This window comes from Tauraco erythrolophus, chromosome 2, assembly GCF_009769465.1.
Source record: "Tauraco erythrolophus isolate bTauEry1 chromosome 2, bTauEry1.pri, whole genome shotgun sequence".
NCBI classification, from domain to species: Eukaryota; Metazoa; Chordata; class Aves; order Musophagiformes; family Musophagidae; genus Tauraco; species Tauraco erythrolophus.
This window is the reverse complement of record NC_141466.1, coordinates 49,001,225-49,024,275: the sequence shown is the minus strand read 5'-3', so window position 1 is coordinate 49,024,275 and position 23,051 is coordinate 49,001,225. Positions and strand designations below refer to the sequence as shown.

The following is a 23,051-nucleotide window of genomic DNA, read 5'->3' as shown; positions in this document are numbered from 1 at the left end:
GGCCATTATACGGCTACATGGAGATGAAAGGGCAGGCCACCAGCTTCCTGCACTTTTATAGCTCTAGGAAGACCTTTCATAGAAAGGAACACAAAAAAGTAGTCAGATTGGGCTGAGAAGAAAGCCAGGTCATGCCTTTGCATGGCTGGAGTATGGTTGATCTACTGGGCATAAAGTACAGCACTGGAAATATCTTTTCCTGTGAGGAATCCACCTCCAGTGCAGCTGTTTGAAAGGTTTAGTTTATTCCTGAGGTTGCAAAACCTGGTTTTGGATGGAGAAGCTTATCAGCATTTTTGTACCATAGAAAAGCAAAGAGCATTTACTTTAATTACATATTGGCAAGTGGAAGAAGGGTTTCTGAATAAAATACCTCTCTTTTTTCTTACTTTAAGAAGTAATAAACTATAGCATTGAAACCTTGAATATTAGTAACTAGGATGTATTGAAATGACAATATTCTGTCTTGGCAAAGTTAGTGGAACAGAATGAGCTATTTTTAGTTCGCATATGTTTTGGAAGTGTTGACATCAGAGAGAGTCTTGAAGTGGAACTACATTATTTCACCTCTTTAATTAGTAACCCACAGGTGACATTTACGTTTGGAGACTGATTATATTTTTGTGGAAAGTCACATAAAAGCCTAGTATTTATGGTGCCCATAAAATCATTGAACTTCATCTCGCTGCATAATGGCAATAGTTAGAAGCCTAATTACACTCTAAAACCTGCCTGGAGACTGGGCTACAGTCACTGAACATGTTCAACAGACCGTTATGCTGGTGAATTGTAGTCTGATTCTTGACATTGGCTGAAGTTATAAATTTTCCTTTTAGGTCCTAACAGGGAACAGTTTTGGTAACATTTCAAAATAATCTGAGAATAGAATGAACTGAGCCCCATTTAATCAGCTGTCATTTTAATCTGTCAATATTTTTTTCCTTTATTCAAAAGCAAGAAATAAAAATAATTCTAGAAATGTGATAAAGGATCAGATTAAAACATATGACTTTCTCTTCTTTTTCTGCTTCTAGCAAATCTCAATTTAGCATTCTCCCTGGCAACTCATGTAATGAATGCAAGTTTTGTGCTTGACCTCTGTGGGCAAGAGACTGTAAGCGAGAATTTGAATTTACACTTTTGTATAGTTTGGTGAAGTTTATAACTTCTCTTTTTAATCTGCCTGGCTTATCTCCTCAACTCTTACAGATGAACTCTTACATAAGTAATTTTGCTACTTAATTTCCTGATCAATTAAATCTTGTCGTAATTTTTGACATTATATCTTTATTTGACATATATACAGAAAAGTGTGTATCCAAATTATATGAGCATTTTCCCCTGTTATTTTATATAAATGTTATATCTCAGTCTCTTCCCTCTAAGTCAGTTATGTAATAAATTGTTATCCTAATCAATCTGTTGGCTACTGCTTTGTTAATTCTGTTATCTTTTCTCTTTCTTCATTCTTCAGTTAGCCCATTAAGATTTAAACTAGTATTATTTGTACATTTGAAAATACCAGTGATGAATGCTAAACATCTTGGTTATGTTTACACTATTCTTCCAGGCTTCTTGTCTGTACAACAGTGAATCTGTTCTTGAGGCTGGCCAGGAGGTGTCCCTTAAAGCTGAAGCAGATATATCTGTGGAGTTATAATTCTAGATCAGCATTTAAAGGTTCTTCCACTTAAGGAAGTAGTCCCAGAGAGTTTAATACCTGGTATTTTTACTAGATTTTTTTTCCCCTTCCTTCTTTCTTCTGCTTTCATAAACTTTATCTGCCTGCAGCTTTATGTACTTTTTTTTCTATTTTTGTAGTCTAATAAAAAGGTTAATCAAAACATTCTCTTTAAAAAGGATCATGTCTCCTTTTAACAGTAACAGGGTCTGTAAAAATTTACTGCATAGAACTCCTTCTAGATGGTGACATTTACTTTTCTGTCCCATCATGAACAAAACAGTGTTTAATAGCCTTGGCCACATTGGCTACATAAAAGTATTTACTAAGTAACTTCTGTGGATGATTTTTGCTTTGCTTTAGGAATTTGTTAGTTGAGATTCAAACAACTGTCATTGTTACCGGGACACACAATCACCATGGTTGTTACTGAATAAGAGAGGATATTACTTAGTAAAGGAGGATTGTATCTAAAATAACACCTACAAATTCAAAACACATATTTTGCAAGTATTGTCCAATATTTACTTGCAATTTTCTGTTTCCTGGACAATGCCTGCCAATAATCTATCTTTCTGGAATATTTAATAGAAAGCAAACACAAAAGGACACAAACAGTGAAAAGCATATTTAACTTTGAATTCAAGTCAATATTTGGTGTTTTGGGTATTCTGCAAGCACTTTAGTAAGTAACTAGATGTTTTGACAGAATTCTAATTCTCTTTTCCCAGACTTGGTTGATCTTTTTAGTTCCCAGAAGCTTTGTTGGTTTTGCATAAGTTACTCTTAGGGTCTTGCACTTTAGTGTTCTTTGAAAAGAATACCTAGCATTAGATAAGCAAATAATTATACCCTTCCTAAAGAAACTTTTTAGTGAGAAAATAAGATCCAGTATTGAGCTGCCACATATGTCTCAAAGATATTTAGTAGTGATGACTTTTTGGATTTGTTGTATGGATTTATTTGGAGATCCATATCTGTGTCTACAAGCATAATACTTCCAGCTATTCCTGGACTCTGCTAGGAATAGTGCTTCAGCCTAGAAAAACCCTTTGTTGAACCGGAAGCTGTGATGCAGCTAAAGGCTGGCTGTGTAGGCTCTTCTTCAAACATGCATAGTGCCACAGACTATTAATTTTAAATCATAGTGCCACAGACTATTAATTTTAAATCCAAACCAGCTGTATTATGATGACTCGAAGATTCCAAATGCAGCTGCACACAGAGGTTTCTGTCACGCCTGGAATCTTGTTGTACAACGGTAAATACAAGCACAGCCCTATTTTCCTAGTTTACAATTAAAAGGTCATGGAAAAGATTGAGTGTGGAGGCAGGGATATAAAGCATGATTAATTCCATAGGGAATCATAAGTAATTTACACTATACTAAAGGGATTAATTGTTTATTTCAGAGGCATAAAATAAATTGTGACCGTTCAAATGGCATTATAGAAATGGTGATGGACCGATTTACAATTGACAATGAAGGTACCTACACAGTACAGATTCAGGATGGAAAGGCCAAGAACCAGTCTTCATTAGTTCTCATCGGAGATGGTATGTTCACTGAAACATTGAAACTTTGACTGTGATGAAGAAATGAGCTCCAATTATTCTGTAAGTAGTTTTGTAACTAACTCATTTTTCATTCATCTCTTCTAAAATCTAGCATTCAAGGCAGTATTGGCTGAATCTGAGCTCCAGCGGAAGGAATTTCTCAGGAAGCAAGGTAAGACAGTGTAGATTGGTGATTTTAGGCCTAGTTTGCAGCTAATGATGCATCTCTGGTGAACACTAAGTTCTTCCAACTTCCATTGATTTCATTATAAGATGACTATATTGCCCACTTTTAGGAGGCACTGAACTCTTGGTGGATCTTATTTTTCAATGCTGTCATGTGATACATGCAAGTTGTGACAGAATTTTCACTAAGTAGAGAAATAAAGTGGAAGCCCTTACAAGAGGTTATCTTTGCTCAATATTCATGAGAAGTGTGCCTACTGTAGGCTCTGATCCAACAAAACATTTCAGCACCTTTAGTTTTAAGCACACAAATTGTCCCTTCGATAAAATTGACAGAAGAGTAGACAGCATAGTATCAGACAAGGAAGATTAAAAACCCGATCCTGTGGTTTCAGTACAGGCAAAATTCCAGGGACTAAATGTATATTTGTTGCATAGTTGCTATAGAGCTACAGAATTTGTTATATACTTGTAATCGATATTTCTTGCAGCTGAGAGCAAGAATTACTATTGGATACTTAATTCAGAATTCTGTTGCTATGAAATCCTTAAAAAATTGAGTTTGAGCTCTACTTGAAAATCAAGTGATTTTCACTTGACAAGCACATGGTTTTTAGGATGAAATTAACAATAATAATTAAAAATATTTATATTTATTTATATTAAATAATGTAGGTAAGATTGTCTACATAATGTAATTATATTATTTTCTGGTTTGGGGGGGCAGATGATTTTTTTTTAAATAGATTTAGGAAAAAAATTACACAACTTACGGCATAAACTCACAAGATCTTTCAGTTCTCGATGATTTAAGTGAACATCTGGGACTTTGCTACCTTCTGGGTCTGGATATTGCAATTATGGGCCTTGATCCTGCAGGCACTAAGACATACAAATTTACTGACATGAGTAGCCACCATAACTTTAAAAAAGCTATATATGTCAGTAAATTTATTTAAGGATATCTATATATTTGAAAGATTGGAACCTCAGTGGGGAAAAGGAATATTTCCTGTTCTGCTTGTAATGTATAATATATTTTTTAACTTTATAGAATTTGGGCAAATAATGTGTGGTATGGGATTTTTCCCTTGAACATTTAACTGAGCATTTGCATACATTTGTTTATTCTCCAGTTCCCTTGCATTAAATAAATTGTTTGTACGCTTTTTTTTTGTAGCTACACTGTTTCTTTCCTATGCTTAGTTGGCAACTGGACATAAAAAAATTTAGTAAACTAATTTGTTTCACTGTTTTACATTTTGGAATACTACATTACATCATACAAACAGAGATGAGCCTCAGGTTTCTAAGCTGTACTGTGGACACGTGGGTCAATATGATAAAAACTTACTGCAGGATTTTCCTTCTAGTAACATGGGTAGTTCAGGAATTCACTCCCATAGTTCTGGTGTAAGGATGTTATAATTTTCATCCTTCTTTCTTTCACTGAATCTCTCTGATTCTCTTCATTTGACAACATATGTTTTAAAACAATTTTGTTTCTTAGGTCCTCACTTCTCAGAGTTTTTGTATTGGGAAGTTACAGAGGAATGTGAAGTTTTACTTGCTTGTAAGGTGAGGAAATATATCTGAAATAATTTGTTAGAATGTGTTGATTAAAAACTGAAGTAGGAAAATGTGAGGAAAGATTTTGATATTTTTGAAAGTAAAAGTTTCGTATGAAACTTTTTTTTTAATTGTCTAGAAATACTTAAAATAAAAATTTCTGTCTTACTACTCTTTAGCAGTAGTCTTCATTAAAACAAGCAAAAAAAAAAAAAAACAACCCAGGACATTTCTAACTGCGTTAAGTGATCTAATTCTTGCTAATAATTGTAAGCCATAAAAATATTTTAAACAAAATATTCATCTCTTAATGGTCCTTCTTCCTGCCTCAAAAAATAGCCACAAAAAGCCAGAGTTCAAACTCTTTCCTCATCGTTTTCTGATTTGGATGTTCCTCTACCAAAGCATCTGTTATTTAATCAACTGTAAACCAAACATTCAACGAAGGCTTTTAGAATTGAAGTTACAAAATATGATTTTTATTATATTTGGCTAATGACTTTTGGATCTTAACTAATGATAATGTGCATGGAATTCAGAGTAACTTCTGCTATTAACATCTTTATATGCCATTCTAAACAGATACATTTTAATTTTTGTTGCTCTTCTGGAGTGACTAATTAGAGGTCTGAATAAGTAAGTTAATTGAATTCGGCAGGCATCAAACTCTTCTTCATTGCCTTTTCCTGTAATATGGACTCTTTTGTATTAATTTTCTCCACTGCTTATGAATAAGTTTTTGGCTTTTAATTAGGCTAACTGGAATCATTCATTATGAACAATTTACACGCACATTTGTGTGATTTTTTTTCCTTCTTTTTTTCTGCTCACTAATTAGGAGACCTTTTACCTCAACTTATTCCCAGCAGAACTGACCTGGGTGGTGAAGCTGTCATTCTGTGTGCCCCCATTTTAGGGCTCAACACTCATTAGCTAACATGGTACCTTTGCTGGTACTGAGCTGCATAGCTGGACTGCTTAATAATCTCAACATGCATTTGCCTCAGGCATGAACCCTGCTTATCCTTTCATTCACATGGGAAATTAAATGTTGCTGAACTGGTTATACTAGTGTTAATTCTCTACAAATTAATCTGAAATTATCCTTCTTTTCATTGACTATTGAGCCTGTTTATACCACTGATACTCTGAAAGGCTGAATGTCTGATTATATTTTTTTACCAGTGTACATTTTGTTCGTAAAGTCAGAACATTTTATGTAAATGAAATCTAGGATGTGGGCTATTTGCACACTCATCATTTTAACTACGCCATTGACCTTATAAGGTTTGTTACTGTTAGTATATGACTGGTCATTAGGTTCACATGATACTGTTGTTTATGCCTGTTTAACTGATGTGTGTACATAGAAAGAGTTTGAACAATAAAGCCTGGATTTGTCCTACGAATTTCAGGTACTTGACATTCAAGTTAGAAGTGTGGCTGCCCTTGGCTACTTCTGTGGTGACAAAAACATCCGAGGAACAATTTCTGACTCCCTAGGCCATATCACAGCACTTGGCCCAGGTCTCTTCTAGGCTCTATTTAGTGCTCCTGTGCAAAAATAATTGCCATGTGTGTATTTAGTTCTTGGAAGATAATGTGAAGGAAGTATCTGTAAGAGAGGGCTTTTTGTCATGACTTTCTCAAAGGCCATGGCATGAAATAGAGGAGCTAGGAAGCCAAGCCAACTGGAAGCTTATGTAGGGCAGAGGACTGACTGTGTGATCCAGGTCCATAATAATAATAATGAACAAATATGAATTGTGTTATAAAAGAGTATATCAAAAGTAATACGCGTCACCTCACATACACTTATTTTCTATGTGATTGGACCTGGTTGACTTTTGATTGACTTACTATTTAATTCTGAAATAGCTGGGATCGATGACCTTGTTCTAGGCATTTTAGCCCCTGCATATCAATGGGGCATGTTTGTCCATCTGAATGGTGATTTGATGGTGTTTGGTTTTTATTGTGTGTTTATTTTTCTTAATGTACCAACATCTACTATAATTTTTCTTCAAGTACTTCTAAATTTCCAGATTTTCAGAAACAACCTACTCTTGCATAACTTTGACCCTTATTTGTACTGTGTCTGTTAAAAGTAGTGTTTTTGGTGTATGGCTAAACAGCGAAAAAGGTAACTTTTCATAGTAAATGTCAACATCAAATAACTTCAGCACTGCAAATTGCATGTGTCTGAAACTCGGTCTATTTGTTGTCAGATTGAGTGCTAACAGGCTTTGATGAAAAATTGTTGAAAAGCATTAAAGGCTTGTTCCTTCAGGCTTTGTTCAAATAAAATTGCCACTCATGTCATATCACTACAAGAATAGCCACTTTGTAGTCACTGGAAAATGTAAAATGCTGCTCACTTTTCTCAAGCAAAGCATTGCTTTGGGCCAGGTTGTGATCTCAAATACTCTGTCAGAGATCCATAGCAACCACACTGGTTATTAGGCAGCAATGTATGTGATTAATTTGAACGGGTTTTATAGAGATGTTCAGAAATCAGTATAGGAGGCCCTCCTATTTGTCTAGTCAGCTCTACAGAGAGCTTTCGTAGAGCTGTTCATCTATGGAATTACTTCTGTAATGTGAAAGGGTTAGAAATTGGTTCATGTTTTCTCCTCCAAGCAAGCCACTTGAAAACTGTTGCAGGTCTGTATTAACTTCTGGGCTGCCCTCTATCCATTTGTTCAGTTCTTTTTTAAGGAGGCTTTTTAAAGAAACTGCCTGGGGACTGAGAAATGTCCTGCCAGCTCTGTCCTCCTACCAAAGCTATGCTGACCAGAAATTCAGGCTATGCATGGAATTATATTTTTTTTTGATTTTTAAAAGGATATGAGGATAATGATGTCAAATAAACCATAGTGTTTCTGAAAGGGAGAAAAGTAAAATAGATTTCCATAGTTTATAATAAGAGCTGGGCTTTTAGCTTCTTGAAATTCACAGTTTGAGGTCATTGATCCAGTGTCATTTTAAACATCGCCAATACACAATGTATATTTCAAAATCAGAGCAGCACTTGAGGTATAACTGTAGACTCTTTATGCATTGCTTAGATGAGCTGCTGCTACTACAGCAAAATTCTGGCTTTCAAGCAACTTCTCTGCATTTGCACTATGTTGTTAAGCCCCTTTTTTGTTGGAAGAGACTGCAATTTGTAGGATTCCTCAAGTCTTTGTACTTCCCATAGGACACAATGTAGTAGAAACAAAGGATTTCTGGTGCAGCTTGCAATTTTGAAGTCTCAAATACTTTCAGAATAGTACTTTCAGTTGCTCTCTGCAGTTTAGCCCTGAAAGGCATTGCTTGGAGCTGGGATAAATCTGCGAATTGGCTGAAGGCTTTCTAAGATAGGGCGTAAGTTCTGTGTTACAGCTCTCTGGAGACACAAAAAGATAAAGGAGATATCAGCAGTTATAATTTCAAAGATGCTTCTCGCAGATATCTCTAGACAAACTACTACCACATAGCAAGGGTGCAAAACCCTTTAAGGGAAGAGATTGACAAGATTGCCTTTAAGGATTTGACAGGGCTCTGAAGCTCTAAACTCTATCCTTTGGACCAGTTCTGTGCTGCAAATAAATACTGTAGGCTTGCTTAGTAGGACTTGATTGAAATTGATTTTTTACTTAGCTTTATTTGACATGTGTTATAAAAAAATTGGCTTATTATGTTGATAGTACCTGTGTGACTACCTACAGTATGATATCTCTCTTCAACGCATAGCCAGTCTAATGTACCTTTTCTGTTATACAGGTTGCAAACACAAAGAAGGAGACTGTTTTCAAGTGGTATAAGGATGGTTCTGGGATTGATGCTGATGAGGTGCCTGATCTGCAGAAGGAAAAATGTCACCTCAGTATTCCCAGGGTACAGTATCACCTACTGATTAGGAATGACAGCTTCTGCTTGACATGCTATAGGTTTGCCAGGCAGAGCACTAAACCAGCTATCATGATTTCTGTGAACCATTTTAAGAAAAGACATATTTACTGCCCTTCAATTAGCTGGTGAGTAAGTAATGATAGTAGAAGAATATCTATTTTTTTTTTTTTATCAGCTCAGACAGGTCATGCTTAAGTTGCTTCAGCGTCCTTAGGTGAACTTTATCTCATTCTTTCTTATTGCTCCTTAATTTTTCCATTTGTTCAAGCACCTCATTTCTGACAGTGTCTCAGTTATACTGCCTAAAATGAATAAAATTGAGGTATATGACTTCTTAAGATTTACCTTTATGCAGACAAGATAATCTAGATTGTGTCTGAAGCCTTAGCTTGCATAGTTGCTGCCTTTGTCAAGTGTCAAAACCTCCCCGAATCAAGTTTTTCTACTTTCAGCATAAATGTGCATTCCATTTGATCTATTTATTTTATTTATTGGCTTCATATTCTTCTAATTTGCTTCCTTCATTTCTCTTGCAAGAGGATACTGACTTTTCTGGAGAAGGATGGTTTCTGCTTGTCTTTATTTGCTCTTGTTACTTGTCATTCAAATATATGATGCTTTTACTATTATTTACTTGCTTGTGGACTCGTATAAATCTAAAATTCACTCTATGTATAATTATTTATATATATCCTTCAGATTTTAAGATAAAATAAAAGCACCCAAACCAAAAACCCCTACTGCCTTTAATGTATATCACCATGTTATATTTCAGAATGTAAGCTCTCCAAGGGTAATGAATTTATTATTTACTTAACATAGATACAGTTTGACTATAGTTGCTGTTAAAATGAAAACCACTGAGTTGATATTTGGACAGCTAAAGGATATGATCTGTTGTTAGGCTTTTTTTTTTGATTCAAAAAAGTAATAGTTTTGATTGAAGAAAAATTGCATTTCTAAAGTTTGTGTAGGTTGAAGTTACCCTCTGTTACATCTTATTATGCTACTTGTAATTTCTGCTGACCAGGATCAATCTTGTTTGTCTCTTTGGAACAAGAGAAAACACACGGTTTCTCAAGGCAATTATACTGAAATCAGAATATGTTTTAGGCTTAAGGACTAACAACAGCTCCATAAAAAAACATGCACAAGCCATTGATGGTTTCTATCTCATCTCTGGTAAGATTATTTAACCAGAATGTAGTACAATGTATGTTGTTCGATTTAGAAAATCATGCAGGGATTGAACAAATGTTGTAGTATTATCAAGTTTGTCATTAAACATCTTGTGCTTTCCTTGTAGCTGTCTCGCAAAGATGAAGGAGTTTATAAGGCAACACTATCAGATGATAGAGGTCATGATGTATCTACTCTTGAATTATCAGGAAAAGGTAACATTCAGTTTGCCATATTGAAATAATGATGTCCACATGTTCTCAAGAGGTGTCGAAAATCTATCTTTGTAAACGGCAAGTTAGCAAACATTTTTTGAGTCCTTTGTATTTCAGTTCTCTTCTTATATTATAAAAGCCTGAACTGCAGATCACCAGTTTAGGAGAGGTGACACTGGGAATTTTAATGTTTAATCTCTAGCACCCTGACAGGCAAGAAATGAAGTAAATTTCTGGTCAGACAGACACCCTCTTTTATGTGAGATCTTTTGTACAGAGCTCTCTCAAATTTGGTAAGCTTTAATGTCTACAAAAAACCCTAAAGCATCAAGATATTCACAGTGTTGAATATGTTGAGGCAAGACTCTCAGTGGGGACTGAGAGTTATTTTGATTGTAAAACTGTAAAGCTGTTTTGTGGTTTAACCCCAGTAGGCAGCTTAGCCCCACACAGCTGCTCTATCACTCCCCCTCAGTGGGATGGGGGAGAGAATTAGAAGGGAAAAGTGATAAAACTTATGAGTTGACATAACTACAGTTCAATAGATAAAGCAAAAGCTGTGCATGCAGGTAAAGCAAAATAAGGAATTCATTCACTACTTCCTATCAGCAGCCAGGTGTTCAGCCATGTCTAGGAAAGCAGGGCTTCATCATGCATAACAGTGACTTGGGAAGACAAATGTCATAATTCCAAATGTTCCCTCCTTCTTTCCCCAGCTATTATTGCTAAGGACAACATCATATGGTGTGGGATATCTCTCTGGTTAGTTGGAGTCAGCTGTCCCGGCTGTGTCCCTTCCCAACTTCTTGTGCACCCCTAGCCTACTTGCTGATGGGGCAGTCTGAGGAATGGGAATAAGAGGCCTTCACCCTGTGCAAGCACTGCTCAGCAATAGCTAAAAATCCCTGTGTTGTCGACACTGTTTCAGTCACAAATCCAAAACATAGCAGCATACATGCTGCTGTGAAAAAAGTTAACTCTATCCCAGTCAAAACCAGCACAACACAATCTCCACCCCTGATTCCGTACCATTTATGTCATCCTTAGGTCTCACTTTATCCAATATATCCTCATTAACCACCTCTTTCCTTCATGTCCATTGGTATATATACAGATATCATTGCCTTAGTCTACGGATTTTCAAGTAAGGGGTGTCTTGACTCTTGGAATGAACAAAAGGTACTGTAGTTCTTCATCTTATGGTCAGGGGTCCTTCCAGAGACTATACTTCAGGTATGGCAAGACTGCACTGAGCTGGAAACGTCAACAGTGAAATGCCTGCTTTGAGAATACGCAGTGTCTAAATCTGTGGGTCCAGGAGACTTTGAAAATGTCAAAGAGCAAAATCACAAGAACGGCTGTGTTAAACCGAACAGTGAGTCCCCTCAATGCTGGATTTAGCCTTGAAACACAAACAGAGAAGTTTAGCATGAATGGGGCACTGGAAGACTGCATATTGTATGGGGCAGGCTAGTTTGAGCTCAATGTTGATTGGGATTCAAATGAAGATAAATGCAAATAAGGGAAGAGAATCTAGTCTAAATCGCACTGACAATAGGCATTTAAATAAGGTTTCATGTGTTATCAGATATCACAGTGAGCTACTGTAATTTTGTGTATATTTAAATTTGTTCAGTAAATAAATGCTTGTTTACCTTTGAGTCTATAGCAAAGACTGATCTATTGCCAGCATAAACGAATTTTACTCAACTTTGGTAGAGAGAGCTTCCCTGGGCTTCTCTACTTAGATCCCACCAACTAGACCAAAGTGGACATAGATTCATCCCACCTGCATATAGTCATTCAACTCAATATTTTCTGCTGGGTCCTAACAGAGAGAGAAAATCATATTCAAAAACTAATTCAGTTCATCAAAGATCTTAACATTTTTTTTCAGTAGGTTGGGCAACTACCTGAAGTAAGAGAAAGAGATGAATATTAGGCTGAGTTCTTCAGCTGTGATTTATCTCAGAAGGCTGTATCATCACTTTATAATCTATCTCTCAGGCATTTTAACACTGCATAAACTCTGTCCACTATTCTTTCAGAAAAAAAAAATCTTATTTAGACAGTATAGGCAATATAACCCCACTTCCCCAGATGTCTATAATGTACTGTATATATAGTATGTAATTCATATCCTCTTGTCAGCGTGCCAAGCACACTGGAGTTTACAGAGGGTTATGGAACAGAATAATGATTTATTTTAGCAGAGACAAAAAATATGCAGATACAGATCAATAAAGACCAAATATACAAGTAGTATTTTCTGAACTTCATACATTTCACTGTCTTCCCTGTTCATAAAAATTCTTCAGCCTTGAATACACATTCTTCAGTCTTGAATATGCATTCTTCAGACTGTGATGCTTCTTTCTTTCTTTCCAACTTACACAGGGACTCTGAATAAGATTCTTTTCCTATGAAAAGAATTCCCCACTCTTCTGCCCTTGTCTCCCAGGTTCCCCCCTTCTGCAGACCCATCAGCTCTGTGATATTTCAAAAGCTTGATATGACACCTGGTTTTTTTCACTTGCTGTTGAAGGGGTTTACATTTGTCAAATGCCATCCTTCAGGGAGCAGGTGAAAACTGTTTTCACCTAGAACGTGATAATTTTTATTGCCCCTGCACTCTTCTTTGAATGTGAACTATCCAGTTTTAATGACCTTTTATTGTTTCTGGCCTGAGGGATACAAAGACAAAGAATTGACAGCAGACAGCTGACGGCACACACAGTGGAGATACTCAGTAGCACAGCACAGATTTCATATGCTGTACACAGTCTCCAATTTGTCCCGTACACCTGTTGCAATTTTAATGGTTTTCTTTGCCTAAGGATGTGAAGATTTCCCATATCGCTTTAATTAAACGGAACATAACAAAGCTATATTCTGATTGAATTTTGATGGTGCGTTTTCTTTTTTCTCCTTTTTTTTTCTTCTCTTCAGTGTATGATGATATAATTCTAGCATTGAGCGGAGTCAGTGGTGAGTAAATGCTGTCTTGAATGTTCATGTAGGGTTTTTTTATGTTAAAATAATCTGAGCTTGAGGCACATATTTTTTATTGTAAGAGGGAAATCTCTGAGAGTCATTTTGCTTATATTATTATGGACATGTTATTAAGTTTCTGAATAGGCAGTTGACCTAGCTAATTGACACTATTAAAAGGGAACAACGTATTATTCCACCTGGCTTGTTTGGTTTAGATACTATGACAATGTTGTAGCAATCGTTTTCTTCCTACTTCCCATTATTAAGTGAGCCTTAATAACAGAGAGAACAAGATTCCGACCCTGCTCCCAGTAACAAGTTGGGAGTCGTTCCACTGAAAGAACAGGAGTTGCACAAGAATAAAATTTCTGTGCAATTAGAATCATGACTACTTTCTAGAGTGTGACTAGCTTATTATTTCCCAATGGATCTTGCTGGTCATAGTGCTTGTACATGACAATAAAGCCATGAACTCATGCTGAACATTCACCTGTTATAAATCAGCAGATTTCCTTTGAGAGGCATGAACCACTGTTTTTTTTTGTGGTAGTTGAGTGGTTTTTTTTGTCCTGACAGTACAAGTAGTCCATTTGATTGTTTCCTGTTCATTCCACTATCCTGTTTGATCTTCATATATTCTATTTTACATAGGAAAGTCAGCCTCTCCACTGAAGATCCTTTGCACTGAGGAAGGAATAAGGCTCCAGTGTTTCTTGAAGTACTACAATGAAGAAATGAAAGTCAACTGGTCTCACAGGTATATGAGAGTATTTTTTCAAGATGATGCCTCATTCAATGATATTTGACAGAAAATGCCATCTTAATGATTTACTATTTACTATTCTATGGCATTTATTTAGTAACTGGACAACATTAATGAATTTGTCTTTCCAGCAATTCATATTCTCTTTTCACATAGATAGTACATACAGTAAAATAAATTTTAACAGACTTTCCAACACCTCTCAGGAGGACTGTAATAGCCAGAAAAAAAGAATCTACAGTATTTCAGCCTCTTATTCAACAGAAGACTGTTTGTCTTCCACTATATTATCTGCTTGGTTCAAAGACAGCAAAATATCCGAGCATAGTTTTCTATTCAGGGCTGTCTTTTTCTTTAAATGGATGAAATTCTCCTCCAGTACTAGGTGAATAACAAAGATCTGCTCTCATAGTTTAATAAAAGACTGTATTAAGAAAAGATTTTCTTTTTCAAACTGATACAGTCTTAAGTAACTCAAAATATTTCAATTTTGTTCCTCTGTTTTGAAAAGATATTCAATGGGGCACAGAATACTTTGAGAATAGCCCTCAGAGCTGAGAATATGACCAGAAATGAGCTTTGCAGTTCCCAATAGTTTTCCATGCTCATGTTATATTAATCTTTGACTTTGGAGGGACAGTTTATTCATCTGTGTATTTACAGCTAAATCATAGAATCATAGAATGGTTTGGGTTGGAAAGGACCTTAAAGATCATCTAGTTCCAACCTCCCTGCCAGAGGCAGGAAATGTGTGTTCAAATGCTTTGCTAAGTCTGGCCCTCATTTGTTTGAAACCGCAGGTAGGGTCTGGAAGGATTTTAAAACTCTTCAAGTGGTTTCAACTTTCCCACTCCTTGATGGACTGCAAAGATGACATACAGTGAACTGGTCTGACTTGGACAGGAAGAGGCTGTTTTATCAGCATGTTGTCCTAGTTTTGCAATGTTGTCCAGCTCTTGATTTCTATAAAGACAGTAACACAAGAAAAGTGTCAGTGATCACCAGATTCAAGGAGCTCAAGTAGACTTCTGCAAGGGTGTGCAGCTGTACTTGTAACTTAAGCTTTGTATTCAGTAAATTCTGCTCCTTCTTTCAGTAAATGTGATATTAATATAGTGGAAAGGAAAAGAAAAATTTTTTTTGCCTCTGTCTTTTACTATATCTGCTTGAGTTTTAAAAGTGACTTAGCCCATTTCACCATCCAGTTCACAGAAATATAAAACTTCAGAACGCTACATGGCTAACATGGAAATATCAGTGTGCATATTTATATTTACATACAGACACCTCCCCACACTAATATTTCAAATTTTAGGATGTCTTGCACATTAATTGTCTTGAAGGCAATTGAATACAGATTTTGAATACAATGATTAGAAGCCAGAATTGTTAAAGCTAAAACAAAGACTAAAACAAACCAACCATCCTCCCCCAGCCTCTCCAAACCTCCCTGCTCTTTTAAGTGGAGTTCTAGCAAATTTTTTCCTGGAAAAAATGAAAGGCTAGACAATCCATGTTTTTTTCTTTTTTACTGGTGTCTGCACATCATGAAACATGCCATGCAAATTTCTAGCTAGCATAGCAGGGAACATAACATAAGTCCTAAAGCCAGCATGCATCATCCACTCATGGCACTGTGGGGAATATTATATGTAGTATTTTCTAATATATAGTAGTTTCTATCCAGGTACCTAATTTGGTATGCTGAACTCAGTGTAGTCATCTTACAGAAAGGGAAATAGTAAAAATTCCTTTTCCCCATCAAAGTAACTCTCCAGCTATGAAGTGAAATCAGCCCTGTCTGGGCAAATAAATTAACTGATCAAAGAGAAACTTATGCTGACTTCATCTATTAAAAATTCCAGCTAAAGATGCTTGAGGAGGAAGGATGAAAAGAAAAATTTCTTCAGTTAATGAGTGAAAGGGGAAACGTCTCTGCAAACCATTGAAAGTGGTTTGGTTTGCATGCTCTCCCTAAATAACTTCTTCTATTTCTACTCTTCAGGACAGATTGTGGACCAGAAGAATCACTGATCTGAATAAGTAGGGCATTTCTTGTATTCTTAGCTTAGGAGGTGATGATAAATCAACAGAATACTACTGTTTTTTAAAAACCTGTTTATTAATTATCTGCAGTTAGGAAATTTTCTTCTTGTCTTGCTCTTCAGAAAAACAAAGGTGTATTTTAAATTCTATGCAAATCTTCTATTGTTTTCTTAATCAATTTTTGAAGATAATGAGAGGTAAATAATTTTTTTCTCATCATAAGAGGTTATTTGCCTCTAGTTTACTACTCTGATATACTCTATGGTAGTGTGTATGAAGTGTATAGAACTCTAAAGTTATGCAATATTTTTGCATACAGACATGTATGTGCATCTAGATATAAACACAGATGATTGTATTTGTGGAGAGAAGGAGAACGAGAAGAGGATGAACAAATTAGTCTTTGGAATGAAAGCTCGAGCTGATGGTTCCAAAGTGTTTCATACTCCACCAGCAAGAAAAGAATCTCCTGGGAAATTGCTCCCATTAGTTACAATTTATCTGTAGTTTGGGAATAGTATGTCATTATTTGTAACTTTTTATAAATTATCTCCTATGGAGAATATGCATGGAAAGAATGTTCAAATGTTCAAACTCATTTCTATTCATTTTTTCCAGGGAATCCAAGATTTCTTCTGGTGAAAAGATGAAGATCGGAGGTGGAGAAGATGTTGCCTGGCTGCAGATAACTGAACCCACTGAAAAGGATAAAGGGAACTACACCTTTGAAATCATTGGTGACAAGGAAACCTACAAACGCACACTTGATCTGTCTGGGCAAGGTATAAGACCATATTTATAAACAGAATTAACTGGCAATAATCAGAGGAATAACAGTAAAACCAGAAAGCCTTTGGTCAGAACCAGTTGTTTAGTTGCATAACTGTTATGATCTTTTTAGTCTTATATCTGTTTTCACCACCAGTGGCATTGGGTTTCTGGTTTCCCATTCCGCTACTGCGTAACCCTGTATGGGTTTTAAAAGGGCTTTAATGTGGGTTTGTGTTTAAATGTTTATACTGAACTTCAAGTGCAAGTTATGTCAATGAACAATAACTCAACTATTTTGTTACAGCTTTTGATGATGCATATGCAGAATTCCAGCGACTCAAGTAAGCGCTACATCTTTTGCATTTTAATGCTGTAATAGCAGTGTCTTAACTTACATAGTTTAGTATGTTACAACATTATGTAACAATATAATATGTTACAGTATGTTGCATGTCACAATATATTACAATATTTTAGTAATAATCTCTTTAATAACATTATATATTTCTCTTCCTTTCTTCCTCCACAATTTTAGGGCAGCTGCTTTTGCTGAGAAGAGTAAGTTTATTTTACATTTTTCGAAGGTGTTCTACAATGTAGTCTAGTGTTCTCTTTAAGGCATCCATCATTATATGCTGCCATAGCTTTCAGAGTTCTGTGGCTGCAGAAATCACTTGTTAGCACATAATACTACAATAATAATAGCAATTTGTGGATTTATTTGGTTTTAATTCCAATGGAAAAACGATAAAAGTTTTACACATTTTTTAAGCCTCAATTGTATCTTGCACTTGCGGAGGTTTTGTGAGGCATGAGCTTCTGGGTGCCATACAAGGAGGTGTTGATTCTGAAAGCTGCTGCTGAGACTGAATATTGGGATCTACCTATGAAGTAAAAAATTACCTGCTAATGCCTGTTGGACAGTGCTTGGTGAGACACAGGTAGTGGAGAAGCTTGTTACTGTTAGGGGCTATAGGAATTCTGGTACTTTGATATCAGTTCCCCTGGTAATGACAAGATGCCTCTGCCCACAGAGGAAGTGGCAGAACAAATTTTCCTTAGATCTTAGATACCACCAAGATGCTAAAAGCATCCTTGCTTTGCTCTGTGCACAAAGCACAAAGTGTCAAGCTCAGCAGTAGCTTCAAGATTTTTATGTGTATCAGTTTAGAATGCTATAGCACAATCTCCGATAAAAAATCTGAAGGGACCATAAAATACATTGAAAATAAATAACCCCAAATATAACAAAAATTGTATTATTTTATGTTTAATTAACCTGGGGCTACAAGTTTTTTAAGATAACTTTAACAAAAGTTGTGATTAATCTGGCATCAAGTTGTAAAATCATTAAGAAATGAGAAATTTTGAGATCTAAACTTCACATGGCTCATATATTTTTCTTTTGCTCCTAGATCGTGGTAAAGTCATTGGTGGTTTGCCCGATGTCGTTACTATAATGGATGGGAAGGTAAGGACAGTTTTTGTCAACGAGTCATGCTGACTGGTGAGAGGTTTGCTTTGATGGCAAAAGGGGAAGGAATGCAGATTATTTTGTAGAAGCTGAAAGCATAAGGAGGATAACTTAAATCACCTAATGGTAGTCATTTAATTGAGACACATGCAAAGTCTAAGTGAACACAGGTACCGTAAGCTGACTGTACAGTCAGAGGAGACACAGCCTGTCTCAGATCTTAGGTAAGCAAGATCAGCCTCAAGAGGAGCTGGTCTTGTGCCGATTATGTAGAGGCTCTGAATTAACTGCATTCTCAAATCTGGGCTGGATTTCAGTCTGTGTACTGAGCAGAGCAGCTCAAGGGGGAGTCTGCTCCTGCCCTGTAGAAGTAACTGAAGAGACAGGAGGAAGCAGCCCCTTCTCTGAGAGCCAGTATAACAGAAACAAAAATTAGGTCCCATTCTTCAGCAAGCCAGACATAGACTGTTGTGGCTGGTAAAAGTAAAGGAGGATATAGATCCTACCTGGGCCGAGGGGCTAAACTGTCCCCCTTCCTATATATTGGCAGATAGCCCCATTACAATATATAATTACAGAAGATTGAAGGGCAGTGAATACGTATTTTTTTTTTGACGTCAATAATAACTAAACGCCCAGATACAAAGTCAAAATTAGTAAATCTTTGTGAAGTCCCTCTCCAGGTAAGCTTGACTGGTGGAGATGAAATTTCATGATGCTGACTGACTGGTGTCCCTCACTGGGATTTTTGTCATGGTTGAGCAGGATTTTATGCAACCTCAACCCAAACTCTCTGGATACTAAGACAGAAGGAGAAGACTGTTAGCCTGAGCTGCTGTTAGTCCTTCAGGTTCCAGGAAGTACTGGGACTCAGTCTCTTCATCCTGGGGCTGAGTTCCAGACTCCAGACACCCAAGCCTTCAGTCCAGATAAGATAAAATCTTTTCATCCTTCCCACACAGACAACAAGTTCTTGTCTCTTTCTCCTGAAGCAAATCTTCTTCTACTGGGTGCCCTGTTCTTCTCTATGCAGAGAAACTAGGTCTCCAATACAAGAAGAAAAATTACTGAAAGAGAACAGGGTAAAAAATAAAAGAAATCTGCAGCATTGTTCGTAGTGCAGAGGAGGTACTTGGAAATGATTATCCAGCACTTCTCACAGCACAAGAATTAGGAAGTGCTTAATTACATGGTCATTACAGGCTTTAAAGCATCAAAAGGAAGCATTTTTTCAAGTGATTCATAACTAATTTGTGCCTTAGTACCTTAGGGGAAAATAGATTTGGGTCCAAAAAATAAAATAAGGAATATCATGAAAGGAAGTCCAGCAGGGGCTACTAAACAATGTTCTTGATACAACTTGTGCTTATAACCAGTTTAAAAGCCGTCAAACTGTGGAAAGCAGGGAATACTGGGAATAGAATCACACTATTCATCCTCTGTGTTTTTTTATACTTTCTTAAGCAGTTGCTTTTGACTTCTAAAAATCCTAGAAGGCCTTTCATTCCAACTGATTATAGCAGATAAACTCATGAGTCAATGTGACTTTTACCACCTGCTGGCTATCAAGAGCATGTTGATCAGGCTGTTTACATCTCTTGTATGAAGTTGCTCTGTGTGGAAAATGTCTTACCATGAGAGTAAGAGACTGAACACAACTCTTCCACCTTTCTGTGTACTTGGCCATTTTCTGGATATCCAGGAGCAATCTCCCTAGAATGATGGGGAAACATGTGGTCTTTGCAGTGGATGCTGAAAGCTGCTCAACTCAGAACCAGAGAGAGATAATTTTCCTCTTAGCCCATTCCTTCCTTTGCCTCTAATGGGTGTTCACATGAGGAGCCCTCTTACTGTGGTAGAGAGAGGCACCTCACAGCAAGAAAACTAATCTTTTAGGAGGTTAAGTGTAAGCCACTCTATGACCAACAACTTAAAACAGTCTAACTATAAGGAAGCATCTTGGTGAAGTCAACCTGACTGCATGCACAGACTAACTGCAGTTTCCTCATACAATCATGCCCTGAAAACTATAACCTTAAAAGAAGAAAATACTACATAGTGCATTTCCAGAAGTAAAAGACTTCAAAGGAGACCTAGTTGTGTGAGGATTAAATAAATGGATGCGTGAAGATAAAATATCTGATTCCTGAAATCAGGAAAAACAAAATGGATCACAAGGAAGTGAAAGTTTAAAATCACCTCTAAATTAAATATGAACAGGTACCATGTGAGAGTTGTGTAAGTCAAGTGTAAGAAGTAACTCTACAAAAAAAAGACTGGAGAGTTTTCCTCATGCAATGGAATGGTATAACCACACAAATCTATGGACACAAGACAAAGCTTTGCTAGGACTTCTTAAGAGAGTATAAATGATTTTAGGTCACATCTGTAATTTAATAAATTAGAACAAGCCCAAATGATCTAAAATGACTGTGGAATATATCCGTACTCTGATAAGTTTTTAATATTAACTTATTAAGACTTGATTAATTACATTTTTACAAATTAATTATTAATTCCTCTTAAATGAGGTGACTTTTGAAGGCAATAGTGATGAAATGTTGCCTGAGTTACAGAAAGGACAGTAAGATTTAAACTCATGTTATTAGACATTAGTTTGATTTCCCAAAATTTTATTTTCGTGTTTGCATCATTACTCCTTTAAATATTTTATAGTAAGGCTGGTTCCTGTAGGCTATTAGTTAACTTTGCATCCTACATGATATCACTTCTTTAAGAGTACTCACACACTTAAGTTGTCACTAAGTTGTATCCAGACCCTGTAAATCTTCAACATTCAGCTTTGACTCTGGAGGCATGTAGTATGCAAGACTGCTTCTGTTTGTGAATGTACAGTACTTTCGATCACTAAAAATTTCTTCTGATTTTATGTTTTCCTCTGAGTTATATCACACCTATTCAGTCATAATAATTCAAGAAACACATTGCACAAAAACATGCATACATGCACACAAACAGACTTTCTCTGCTCCCTCTGCGTCAGGATTTTGTGAAACCTGAAGCGAAATATGGTGGGGAGGGAATATAAGGAAACTTTCTGGTAGAAATTATCAGTTTTGCGTTTTTAGTTGTTCTTTTTTTTTTTTTTTTTCCCTAACACAATGGTGCATATTTGAAATTCTTAAGGTGACTTTTAGTTATCTATGGTAGAATTTTGAACAGAATGAGTTTCAAGAAAAGGTATGCAAAGTAGGCACTAATCAATGCAAATTCTCAAATGATTCTTTCTTTTATTCTGTCATCGCTGTACCTGAATACATAAAGTTTACGTATATATACATATGGTGGTCAAAATGGGGTTCAGCAGTAACTATACAAAAATTTGGAATAATGACTATGAAAATTTTATGGCCTTCTTCAATCTCAGTTCAGTCCTTGGAAAATACCTGAACTGCCAGGATGGTCTACTAGGTCATTTTGGCTATTCTCTGAAAATGCTGTGCATGCGTGTAACACTTTTACAACATTTATGTATTATTTATACTTCGTAAAATATTTCCATTTTACCAGTCAGCAGCACCTGGAATCAATATACAATGATTCATGTTATGTGCTCTATTTTTAAGTAATTTTTTTTTTTTTTTAAATAATCTCAAGCAATAACCTCAGGAGACCTTGGTCAGAAAAGATTTGCTCAGTTCTCCTCCCTGCTGTCTACAGGGAAACTTCAAGGATGTTTTTAAACCTATCATTGCCTGAACCTCATGTCAGACTAATGGGTTGTCAGGAGTCTCCTGCAGGCAGGACTGCAATGACAGTCCAACTTACCATCTTCAGACGCTGTTACCCTGAGGTTATTCCTGCATCACAGTCACTGGCAAGATGGTGGAAAGACTGAATTAAAGAAAAATAAAAATGAGGAACTCTACTTTTCAGTCCTCAAGAACATGATACCTGTCTTACTTTAATTAGATAGGAATAAGAAATGCCTGAAAGCAATACTGAGAATATCCTGGTTAAACAAATCTGACTAATTCTCAAAAATGCTTCTTTTTTGCTCCCTCAGACGCTGAATCTGACCTGTACTGTATTTGGAAATCCTGACCCCGAAGTGGTTTGGTTCAAGAATGACAAGGCCTTTGAACTTAATGAGCACTATGCGTTTTCACTGGAACAAGGGAAATATGCCAGTTTAACAATCAAGGGAGTGACCGCAGAAGACTCAGGCAAATATAGCATCCATGTCAAGAACAAGTATGGCGGGGAGACAGTGGATGTCACTGTAAGTGTGTACAGACATGGTGAAAAAATGCCTGAAATCAAGCCTGGCCAGCTTGCTAAACCCAGGCCAATACCACCATCAGAAGAAGTCCTGAAACCTTAGGGCAAGGCAAAATCCAAGAAGTAAAGCTTGACACTATGTTTGACGAACAAAATAGAATATACAAGCTGTAGTTGAGGTATTCCCGCACATAACTAATTGGTAATGTCCAAAGGGAAACTGAGCTTTTAGGAATTAGCTTTAAGGAGGTAGCTGTGCTCTGGTGCTGTACACATCTGCAACAACCTCATTTTGAATACATGTAATTGGGTGGGACTTTAAAATAGCAGAAAGCCAAATGCCGGCCAGAGGTTCCCATATGCAATGGCAGGTTGAACAAACTTACACTAAAACCCCATTTCCACCCTTCTCAACCCTCTGCAAAAAACCAAAACAACCCAATAACTCTCTGAGAACAAATGTCCCATCAGTAAAGG

At 36.4% G+C, this 23,051-nt stretch overlaps 1 protein-coding gene across 1 annotated transcript in view; it reads left to right on the top strand.

Annotated features, from left to right (window-relative positions):
* MYOM2 (myomesin 2) overlaps positions 1-22,677 on the top strand; it is a 73,317-nt gene extending 50,640 nt beyond the window's left edge. Inside the window, exons 26-37 of the mRNA XM_086608339.1 lie at positions 3,094-3,238; positions 3,351-3,410; positions 4,935-5,002; positions 8,762-8,875; positions 10,197-10,284; positions 13,234-13,272; positions 13,930-14,035; positions 16,706-16,869; positions 17,163-17,199; positions 17,394-17,416; positions 18,274-18,329; positions 22,360-22,677. Of these exons, the coding sequence (XP_086464465.1) occupies positions 3,094-3,238; positions 3,351-3,410; positions 4,935-5,002; positions 8,762-8,875; positions 10,197-10,284; positions 13,234-13,272; positions 13,930-14,035; positions 16,706-16,869; positions 17,163-17,199; positions 17,394-17,416; positions 18,274-18,329; positions 22,360-22,677 (1,218 nt within the window). The remainder of the gene's footprint in view (positions 1-3,093; positions 3,239-3,350; positions 3,411-4,934; positions 5,003-8,761; positions 8,876-10,196; positions 10,285-13,233; positions 13,273-13,929; positions 14,036-16,705; positions 16,870-17,162; positions 17,200-17,393; positions 17,417-18,273; positions 18,330-22,359) is intronic.
* The last annotated feature ends 374 nt before the right edge of the window (positions 22,678-23,051 follow it).